General features: G+C 45.3%; 1 protein-coding gene and 1 non-coding gene across 7 annotated transcripts in view; both read left to right on the top strand.

Moving 5' to 3' along the window:
* Window positions 1-18: 18 nt before the first annotated feature.
* Window positions 19-11,643, top strand: part of Ttc13 (tetratricopeptide repeat domain 13) — a 63,221-nt gene continuing 51,596 nt past the window's right edge. For all 6 annotated transcript variants that reach the window (XM_045149997.1, XM_045149996.1, XM_045149995.1 and 3 more), the window contains exon 1: window positions 19-262. In XM_045149997.1, the coding sequence (XP_045005932.1) occupies window positions 19-262 (244 nt within the window). The remainder of the gene's footprint in view (window positions 263-11,643) is intronic.
* Window positions 6,483-6,589, top strand: LOC123461079. The gene has a single exon (XR_006637397.1). It is a non-coding gene; the product is annotated as a U6 spliceosomal RNA (small nuclear RNA).

Below are 11,643 nucleotides of genomic sequence, written 5' to 3'. Positions count from 1 at the left end.
CGTGCGCCGTGCGGGAAGATGGCACCTGCCGGCTGCGGCTGCGGCTGCCTGGGCGGCGCTGTAGCCTGGGCGCTGCGGCCGCCGCCGCCGCTGCTGCTGCTGTTGTTGCTGGGCGCGCTGGTGTGCGCGCGGGCCACCGAGCACTACTCGCCGCTGTCCCTGCTCAAGCAGGAGCTGCAGCACCGACAATCGCACGAGGCCCCGGCGGGCGGCGGCTGCCCGCAGTCCGGCGACTGGGCGGACCAGTACCCAGCCGAGTGCGGTGAGTGGACACCCGGCCGCCCTCCCCACTGCGGCCGTCCAGTGCCCGACGTGGACGCTCCGGGGCGGCGGGGGAGAGAGGGAGGGGTCGGGCGAAGGCAGGCGGCGAGGACGCGGACCCCTGATCGGGGGTGCCTGCCCGGGTGGGTATCTTCTGTTCAGCCCCGTCCTCAAGGAGGCCAGCCGTGGGAGAAGACCGAGCAAGCCACTTGCATCCATGGGGTAACATCAGGACCGAGCCTGTGTGCGTCAGGTGTCCCTGGGATCGGGGAGGCCCTCAGGCCTGGATCGTGTGTGCCCTCCAGCCGCGCAGGCTCATTCATTGAAGCCGGGCCTGTGGCGTGATCACCGACTCCTCGGGGCACAGTACACGCATGCTTTCTGTTCCGAGTTCTGCCGTGGGTCTTTTTACCCTTCGCTCTCCTCTGGCCCCTCCTGTGGGTGGATTCTCTTACGACTTGCCTTGGGAAGGATCTGCTTCACCCAGACTCGGAGCTAGCTTTTAAGACTCCGCTGTTCTTTCGAACGCTGTATGCTGTTACAAACAGTACCTGATTTATTTTTTGTTTTTTTGAGGTAGGGTCTTGCTCTACCCCAAAGTTGGAATTCACTAGGTAGTCTCAGGGTGGCCTTGAACACACAGCAATCCTCCTACCTCTGCCTCACTAGTGTTGGAGTTAAAAGCTTGCATCAACAGGCCAGGGCCCAGTACTTGATTTTTTAATTTTATTTATTTATTTTAGTGGAGATGAGGTACACTCTGGCTTTCTGGAGGAAGTCTCATTCACTAAAAGAGATGTGACTTGTCTTGTGGTAGGCCTTTGCTGATAAACATTGTAACTAACATGGCCAGCATTGCTTAGTAAAAAACCGTGGTCATTACCAGTGTCACTCCTGTGACTCTAGCCAACTGAGTTACCTCTCTGAAATTGTCTATGTAAATGAGAGACTGTTTATCTCAACATGAGTTTTGCTATTTTTCCCCTGCTGAATTGGCTTTGTAGATTAGTCTATCAGAAAAGCAGTTAGCCACCCCAATGGATAGCAGCTCCTTATTTCAAATGAGGATACTGAGGTGTGGGGAAACTGTCATCTCCCTAAGCCCTCAGCTATATAAAGTGGATCTTGGTTAGCTTGCTGCCGTTTTTGCTATATTTATATATTATTTATTAATTATTTTAGAGAAAGAGAGCAAATGAATGAGAATGAATGATGCTGCAAATAAACTCCAGACACATGCACCACTTTGTGTATTTGGCTTTGGGCTTTACGAGGTTACTGGGGAATTGGATCTGGACCAACAGGCTTTGCAAGCAAGCATCCTTAACCACAGAGCCATCTCCCCTGCCCTTGTTTTATTTATTTATTTTGGTTTTTCTTTCTCCTTGCCCCCTTTTTAAATTCAAAGTAGAGTCTCAATCTAGCCCAGGATGGCCTGGAACTCACAGCGATCCTCCTACCTCTGCCTCCCAAATGCTGGGATTAAAGGCATGCACCACTGTGACTGGCCTCACCTTTGTTTTATTCTTGATATAACGTCTCATTTTGTATCCCAGCCTGGCTTGGAGCACACTGAGATCTCTTTGCCTCAGCCTCCCAAACGCTGTGATTATAAGCCAGAGACACTATTTCCTTTTTTTAAAAAAGAATTTTATTTATTTGTAAGTAGGGAGAGATAAAGATAGGGAGGAAGGGAGGAAGGAAAATGACTCAGAATGGGTGAAACAAATTCTAGACATATGTGCCACTTTGTGCATCTGGCTTTATATGGGTACTGGGGAATCAAACCTGGACCTTTAGGCTTTGAAAGCAAGTGCCTTTAACTGCTGAGCAATCTCTCTATTCTGTTTTTAATTTAATTTAATTTAATTTTATTTATCCATGTAGAGAGAGAGAGAGACAATAGGCACACCAGGGTATCCAGCTACTGCAAACAAACTCCAGGTGCATATACCCTCTTGTGCATCTGGCTTACATGGGCCCTGGGGAATCTAACCAGGGTCCTCAGGCTTTGCAGGCAAACACCTTAACCACACTAAGCCATCCTTCCAGCCATGTTCTGTTAGTTTTTATCCTAACCTTCATGTGGTTGCTGGTAGAAAACACCTCTCACCCTTTCTCCTCTCTCTGGACAATTGTGTCAAAACTAGGACCTGTGAAGCCTGCCTCTGTCCTAGGCTGGAGGGACAAATTCAGAGTCGACACATAAGCATGGTGTACGTAGCCTGTGGGGCAGCTGATGGTTTGGTTTTGTTGTTGTTGTTGTTTGAGGTACTCCCTACTGTAGGCTGACCTGGAACTCACTCTGTAGCCCAGTCTGGCCTCAGACTCACATCTATTCTCCTGCCTCAGCCTCCTGAGTGCTGAAATTAAAGGCATGTGACATCGTGTCTGGTTGGCAGCTGGTAGTTTGTATCCAGAGCCCCGATCGTATCAATACAGTGGTCTAGAACAAGTGTATCCAACCTGGAGCCCATGGGCTGCATGTGCCCCACGATAGCTATAAAAATACAGCCCAGGAGAGATGGCTTAGCAGTTAAGGCTTTTGCCTGCAAAGCCAAAGAATCCCTGTTAGATTCCCCAGGACCCACGTAAGCCAGATGCACAAGGAGGCGCATGCACCTGGAGTTTGTTTGCAGTGGCTGGAGGCCCTGGCGTGCCTATTGTCTCTCAATCTCTCTCTCTTTCTCGCTCTCAAATAAATAAATACAATATACCATATATGTATGTATGTATATGTGTGTGTGTATGTCTGTCTTTTTTTTTTTAATACAGCCCAAACATTTGTAGATGACAACGTCTTGTCACAATGTCAAAAGGCTGGACATGGATCAAGTCTTCAGAGTCACACACACCTGACCATGAGGCCACCTTTGATCCTACGTGGTCACTTGTCTGCCTGTCCACATCAAGCCAGCCCCTGTGTTTTAGGGCAAACACAACAGCATAATTGCTTCTCAGAGTCGCTGCCAGGCACAGGTGGCTGGGTGATATCTGTTTGGGTCTAGCAGTCAAGTAGAAGGTACGTTCCCTTACTGCAAAGCCCCTGCAGTGGCAGGTACCAACAAGTGCTGGTGAGATCCTGAAGGTGTCACCTGTCAATGCAGGCCCAGCTGGGTGCACTGCTATCAAGTAGACTCCTGGTCCCAAGGAGCAGCCTAACCCTCAGACTCGCTGCTGAGGGGACAAGCAGCCCAGATGTCTCAGACTGAATTGTACATGCTTTAACCCATGTGACTTTCCAGCTGGCATGTTTTTACTTTTTTGTTGTTGTTGTTTTGAGGTAGGGTCTCACTCTAGCCAGGCCGACCTGGAACTTGCTCTGTAGTCTCAGGCTGGCCTTCAACTCACAGTGATCCTCCTACCTCTACCTCTAAAGTGCTGGGTTAAAAGGCATGAGACACCACGCCCAGCGATTTTACTTTTTTTGTTTGTTTGTTTTGAAGTAGGGTCTTGGTTTAGCCCAGGCTAACCTGGAATTCACTATGTAGTCTCAGGATGCCCTTGAACTCACAGCAATCCTCTGCCTCCCTGCCCCCCCAACCCCAGGCAGGATTTCACTCTAGCCCAGGCTGACCTGGAATTCACTATGTAGTCTCAGGGTAACCTTGAACTCGTGGTGATCCTCCTACCTGTGCCTCCCAAGTGCTGGGATTAAAGGTGTGTACCACCATGCCTGGCCAATTTTACATTTTTGTCTTCATTGAAAATCATTCCCACAAGCTTATGAGCTGGTCTGCTTTCCTGTGGGGGGACAAAATAATCTTACCCTTAAAAAATATACAGTATGATCCTTTTTTTTCTTTGAGATAGTTTCATTCTGGCCTTGAACTCATAGCAGTCCTCCTGCCTCAGCTTCCTGAGTGCTAAGATTACAGATGTGATTCACCATAGCTGGCTCATATTTTTTAACTAAAAGTAAAATTTATTACTGTGGCCCTACTTTTTAAGTGGTAATTGTGAAGAAGGCATCCTCTCCCTCATTTTTCCAATTACAGGATTGAAAACATTTTTGCCTTTGATTGACCTTGAACTAGGCAGTGTTTCCATTTTACCCAGAGGAAACTGAGGTCAATAAAAGTTAAGCAAGGTTACCCTCCGAGGAGCAGAGCCCAGATTTGGGGCTGATTAGGAGTAATACCCTCAGCAGTGTTTGAATAAACTTGGCTTGTTGAAAGTTGTATTTCTCAATAGCATCTAGGATTTCAGGTTTGACCTGTGTACAAGGACGTTTCACTGACCCTAAGATGTTGACCAGTAGCTAGAAGTGGCCCTCATGGCCTCGGGAAAGCTGCTGTGTGCTGCCCAGACATTGTGGAGCGGCCACAGTCTCTAGAGTGCGTAGCACTCTGCCAGCTGCTTGAGGACTTGGTTCTTCTGCGGGTCCTGCAGAACCGAGCTGCATCTCGCACAGACAGTGTTCACTGGAGCTCAAGACATCTGGATGTCCCTTAGATACAACTGAAAATGTATCTTAACAGTTCAAACATACACATATATAGTCATTCAAAAATGTGTGTGAGGTTTCTTTTGCTGTTTGTTTTTTAGGCTGAGTCTCATACAGCCTAAACTGGTTTCCAACTCCCTGTATAGCTAAGGATGACTTTGAACTCCTGCCTCAGACTCCCAAGTGCTGGGATTCCAGGCAGGCTTATGTGGGGGTTCAAATCCAGGGTGCTGTGTGTACGCCAGGCAAGTACTTCCTCTGCTCACTGAGTGGCATTTCCAGCCCTTGTGGGAGTTTTCAGCAGTGGGCCGAGTTGACTGTGTCTAGGTGACAACCTTTCGTACTTCATGTCCTCAGTGCAGTTCTCGCATGGCGTCTCCATCTACTGGTGACTATTTATCCGTTTCCTGTTTTATCCTTTTAGTCCCCCTCTCTTCTCTGCTCCCTCCTTTGGCCCTACTTGGACCTTTCTACCCTCAGTATCCAGCCCCTTTACTTACATGTCTGCTGTCTTCCTCCCTTAAAACCTCTGTCCTCTTCCCAACCTGTCCTCTTCCCAACCTCAATGGCCTCTTGGTAGACAGTTAACACAGTCCATGTTTAAGATTACATTTGATTTGACTGATTAATTTACCGCCTTAAGCAGTTTAGTTTGTTGGAATGAATGACCCCAGAATGGATGGAATTGTTATTTTTTTTTAAAAGTATTTATTTGAGAGAGGGAATGGGATGCCAGGGCCTCCTGTTGCTGCAAATGGAACTCCAGACATGTGCCGCTTTGTGCATTTGACTCTACATGGGTACTGGGGAATCTATCCTGGGTTGTTAGGCTTTGCAAGCAAGTGCCTTTAACTGCTGAGCCATCTCTCCAGCCCCCCAGAATTGGGGTTATTTTATTTTCTAATAGCTCGTTGTGGAGAAAGCATTTAGTGCCTGTTCCTGACACAAGAATAAGCAGCTATGAACGCAGCTCTGTTCTGGTGGTCAGTGACTCCTGCGTTGCCGGCAGGGCTCCTGTCCTGGAGGAGCGGGGCACGGGAATACTGGAAATTGATTTGGCTCACTGCGCTCAGATGCAGCAGACAGTCAATAGGAGGAAGTCTGAAATGAGTCTCTTCCTTTCTTTGTTCTCGGAGGAAGTCGAGCGTGAAGTCTGCTCTGGGGACACAGCAGTGCGAACCTTCAGGGCCATGTGCAGGTGCCTCCCAGACTGTGTGCGGCAGCACCTGGTTTGGAGGCATGCTGCCTCCAGATGTCACTTCTGGGCTGACCTGCATCAGTTTGCCTGGGCAAAGGCTCCGCCTGCTGTACGTGTGGGGACTGGGAAAGGTCCTGGCCATTGAAGTATAGCCTTGAGAACAGCATCTCTCAGAAGGCAACCCCTGGGTTCGTCAGAAGTGGCAGTCGAGACCTGAGAGACTAGCTGTGGTATTGTGACGCATTGGCTGCCCATGTATGCCCGATGTCATGAAGAGTTCTGTTACCTTTCACACTGGGAGATGGCTCAGTGCATAAGAGGGCTTGCTGCAGAAGTGTTAGATATGAGCACCAAAAGTTGGATCCCCAGAACCACGTAAATGCTGAATAGGTATGATGGCTGCCTGTTAACCCATCACTGGAGAGGAGCATGGTTGAGGAAATTATAAGTTTTCCTTCTGTTGTGTGTGTGTGTTTGTATTTTATTTCATTTATTTGCAAGCAGAGAGAGAAAGAGAGAGGAAGTGAGAGCCCCAGGGCCTCTTGCTGCCACAAATGAACTCAAGTTACATGGGCAGTGCTCGCTTCGGCAGCACATATACTAAAATTGGAACAACACAGAGAAGATTAGCATGGCCCCTGTGCAAGGATGACATGCAAATTCGGGAAGTGTTCCATGTTTTTGATCTACCATATGACCCAGCTATAGCACTCCTAGGCATATATCCGAAGGAATCATCTCATTTCCTTAGAAGTACGTGCTCAACCTTGTTTATTGCTGCTCAATTTATAATAGCTGGGAAATGGAACCAGCCTAGATGTCCCTCAACTGATGAGTGGATACTGAAGATGTGGCACATTTATACAATGGAGTTCTACTCAGTGGTAAAGAAAAATGAAGTTACGAAATTTGCATAAAAATGGATGGATCTGGAAAGGATTATACTAAGTGAGGTAACCCAGGCCCAGAAAGCCAAGTGCCACATGTTCTCTCTCATATGTGGATCCTAGCTACAGATGATTGGGCTTCTTTGTGAGAAGGAAACTACTTAGTAGCAGAGACCAGTAAGGTAAAAAGGAGATATAAAGGGAAGAGAAAGGAAGGGAGGAGGGTACTTAATAGGTTGATATTATATATATGTAAGTACAATGATTGAGATGGGGAGGTAATATGATGGAGAATGGAATTTCAAAGGGGAAAGTGGGGGGGGGAGGGAGGGAACTACCATGGGATATTTTTTTTATAATCATGGAAAATGTTAATAAAAATTTTTTAAAAATTTAAACAAAAAAAAGAAAAAGAAAATATAAAAAACCAACATCACATGATGTTCATAGTTATAGAAACCAATGTGGTATAATAAAGCTTATATAACTAATTAAAAAAATTACAACCACTGCATGTCAGCCCATAAAATCTTATGTTCCAGAAAACTTACTAGAAAATGGTTAGTCAAGTTAGCTGTGGCAATGTATTTTAAGAATTCTCTGAGATTTTTCCTATTAAGCTTAATGTGCAATGGTAAAACAGAGTTCCTTATCTCTGCTGTATTAAAAACTGAAGCAGGGGGCTGGAGAGATGGCTTAGTGGTTAAGGAGTTTGCCTTCAAAGCCAAAGGACCTCAGTTTGATTCCCCAGGACCCACATAAGCCAGATGCACAAGGCGGGGGGCGCATGTGTCTGAAGTTCATTTGCAGTGGCTGGAGGCCCTGGCATGCCCATTCTCTCCCTCCCTCCCTCCCTCCCTCCCTCCCTCCCTCCCTCCCTCCCTCCCTCCCTCTCTCTCTCTCTCTCTCTCTCTCTCCCTCCCTCCCTGTCTCCCTCCCTTCCTCCCTCTTTCTGTGTATCTGCCTCTTTTACTCTCTCAAATAAATAAATATTTTTTAATTATTAAAAGATACACGGGCATTTTGTGCATCTGGTTTTTATGTGCATATTGGGAAATTGAACTCTGGGCCATCAGGCTTTGCAAGCAAGTAACTTTAACCACTAAACCATCTCTCCAGCCCCTGTTACTCTTTTTTTTTTTTATAATCAAAATACACCATATTGCAGAAAATGCAAGAGTCACTGTGTGTAAAAGCTCAAGGCTCAGGAGATTTTCACACATGCCTCTTGTGTAATCAGAGAAACCCAATAAGCTCTATTTAAGATTTTCAGAGAACTAGAGAGATGGCTCAGAGGTTAAGGTACTTGCTTGCAAAACCTAAAGACCCGGCTTCGATTCCCCAGTACCCATATAAAGCCAGATGCACAATGGCATGTGTATCTGGAGTTTGTTTGCAGTGGCTGGAGGCTCTTGGCACCCCATTACAAAGAAAAAAAAGATTTTCATAAACATACGTATTACGTGATCAGACAGCTGTCTTAAGTTGGGAGTTAGGTGGTGAAGCTTTGTTATAAGCTGAACGCTGTCTCATTTGGGTGACATCCTGTCTGGCGTCATCTCTGAGTCATGACCGGCACAGGGCAGTGGACTGAGGCTGAAAATGTGCTGGGCTCCTTTTCTGGGCACGCAGGACTCTCTCTGGACCTGTTGTCCTCCCAGGGCCTCCTGCACATAAAGGCTACTTGGCTAGTCTTGCCACTTTGCCCTGTCTGTTGTGGGGTGGCCTGAGGGACTCTGTTCCCAAGTCACCTGGAGCTGCAGCCACCATCCTAGTCAAATTGATGTCCAACGCTGAATGGGATTATGGGAAACAGTGGGATTATGGGAATGAATTTAGCTCCCTCCTCTTCCTCCTCCCTTTTTCTTCTTCTCCTCTTCCTCCTCCTTCGGTTTTGAGGTAGGGTCTCACTGTAGCCCAGGCTGAATTTTTAGCTTTTATCTTTAATTAACTGATTAATTAATTTTTGAGAGAGAGAGGCAGGTAGAGAATGGGCATGCCAGAGTTCCCAGCCACTGCAAACAAACTAAATGCATTCGCCACCTTGTGCATCTGGCTTTATGTGGGTACTGGGGAATTGAACTTGGGGCCCTTTGGCTTTGCTGGCAAACACCTTAACCATCTAAGCCATCTCTCCAGCTCCATGATTTGTTAGCTTTTTTTTTTTGAACTTTAAAAAAAAAATTTATTAGTATTTTGCATGATTATAAAAAAAATCCCATGTTAATTCCCTCCCTCCCCCCCACTTTCCCCCTTGAAATTCCATTCTCTATCATATTGCCTTTGTTAGCTTTTTTAAAAAATATTTTTTATGTTTATTTATTTATGAGTGAGAAGGAGAGGAAAAGAGAATGGGTGTGTCAGGGCCTTTAGCCATTGCAAATGAACTTCAGACATATGTGCCACCATGTGCAACTGGCTTTCGTGAGTACTGGAGAATTGAACCTATGTCTTTAGTCTTTGCAGGCAAACCCTTTAACTGCTAAGCCATTCTCCCCAGCCGAGTTTTTAGCTTTTAAACGTATCTGATGTATCTTAGCTGTACAGCTGAGGTCCCTGCCAGGCCTCTGTGATCAATGTATTAATCTACACTCCAACATTAACACATAGGAGCAGATTACAGAGCACAGGAGATGGTGGAGCAGAGCCATGTTCATCAAGTCATATTCAAGTTTTGTTAAACATTCTTTTCCTTCCAGATGGCTTTTGTTTGTTTGTTTGTTTGTTCTTTTCTAGGTAGCATCTTACTTTAACCCAGCTGACTTAGAACTCACTCTGTAGTTCCAGGCTGGCCTTGAACTCACAGTGATCCTCCTACCTCTGCCTCCTGAGTGCTGGGATTAAAGGCGTGCGCTGCCACGCCCGGCCCAGGTGGCTTTCAGACCCTTATTGTAATGTGTCTTGTGCTAATTGCATGGTTACTGCATATTCTCAGTTGAGAGCTTCTCTTTTCAAGTTATTTTATAGTGGCTTTGCTGTGGCTTTGTTTTGTGACCTAAAACACATGGGCTTGGTAGCCCATGTCTGTAATCCCAGTACCCAGGAGGCTGAAGCAGGAAGATCAAGAGTTCAGGACCAGCCTGGGCTACATGATGAGTTCCAAGCAAGTCTGGGCTACATGAGACCCTGTCTCAAAAAAAAAAAAAGTGTGTGTGTATATACATATATATGTGTATATATACATATATATGTATGTATATATACATATATATATGTATGTATATATACACACATATATGTATACACATACATACATATGTATATATATGTATGTATATATATATGTATACACATACATACATACATACATATATATGTATATGTATCAGTAATAGCAACACCACCACCACCAAAACCCTACATTAGTGAACTTTGAACTTCTTTCTCATATACCCTGGGTATAGTGTATATCTTACCTACCTCCAAGGATTAAGTACCAGAAGAAATCATGCTTGTGAAGTATTAACAGAAAAGAAAGGTTTCAGCCTATATGTCTTAATCCAAACATTCAGAATGACCCGAATCCTGATCTTTTTGAGTACCTGCATGATGCCACAAGTGGAAAATTCCACATCTTGAAACTTTGTTTCCTGCCCAAAATCATTTAAAACACTGAAATACATGTATGTGTATGTAAAAGAAGTGAAAGAAGTGAATTTCATGTTTAGACTTTGGCTCTCTCCTTAAAATATTTCATTATGCAAGTATTGTAGAATTGGAAAATAAATCCCCAGTCAGAAGTTCTTCTGTTCCCTGATATTTCAGGTAAGAGATGCTCAGCCTGTGTTGAATGTAGCCATCACTTCTCATGAGCTGGGCTGTGTGGCCTCAGCTCCTCACAATAGTGGTCCTTTCCATCTTAAGAATGGGGCACCAGGGCTGGGGTACTAAGGGCATGCCCAGCATTATACAGTCAGTGTGGTATTTGGTCTGAGTCTGTCACCTGGTGGCCTAAGCACTGAACTACTATGACCTTGCCCCCAAACCAGCAAAGTTGAAGTGAAGGAAAAAGTAGAATGAAATATAAGACCTAGTTCTGAAAGTAGATAAAATGTAGACTAATATTTAATGCACCTACACAAGTTAGAGAAACAACTATTTGGCCTTAGAAAAAGGAAATATGAAATATTCAAATCATTATGATAACTTAAGAAAAAGGAAGTATACCTGGGGTGTGGTGGTGCATGCCTTTTACAGGCTGAGGTAGGGTTGTCATAGGTTGAGGCCAGTCTGGACTACAGAGTGAGTTTGTGATCAACCTGAGCTTAGAGTGAGACCCTGCCTTGAAAAAAGTATAATGAAATCTGTAAATCAGTATAATAACTGAAGCATTAAGGTTAAGATGAGGAACATTTCAATGGCATAGTTCCCCCTCTCCCCGCAGGGTCTCATTCTAGCCCAGGCTAACCAGAAACTCTGTAGTCCCAGAGTGGCCTCAAACTCACAGCAGTTATCCTGGGCTTAAAAGTGTGCACCACCACATCTGGCTAGTTCTTTTTTTTAATGATGATGATGCTGAGGATCACTTCTTTCACTCAGTGGCCATTTTTCTGTCTTTGGAAAATTACCTGTTCGAGACCTTTTACCCATTTAAAAAATATTTTTATTCATTGGGCGTGGTGACGCATGCCTTTAATCCCAGCAATTGGGAGGCAGAGGTAGGAGGATTGCTGAGAGTTCAATACCACCCTGAGACTACATAGTGAAGTCCAGGTCAGTCTGAGCTAGAGTGAGACCCTACCTTGAAAACCAAAAGAAAAAAATTCTTTTTAAATTCATTTATTTGTATGCAGATAGAAAAAAGAGAAGCAGATAGAAAATGGGCATTCTAGGGCTTCCAGCCACTGCAG

Source organism: Jaculus jaculus, chromosome 5, assembly GCF_020740685.1.
Source record: "Jaculus jaculus isolate mJacJac1 chromosome 5, mJacJac1.mat.Y.cur, whole genome shotgun sequence".
Lineage (NCBI taxonomy): Eukaryota > Metazoa > Chordata > Mammalia > Rodentia > Dipodidae > Jaculus > Jaculus jaculus.
The sequence above is the reverse complement of the archived record's forward strand: the minus strand, read 5'-3'. Positions and strand labels throughout refer to the sequence as shown.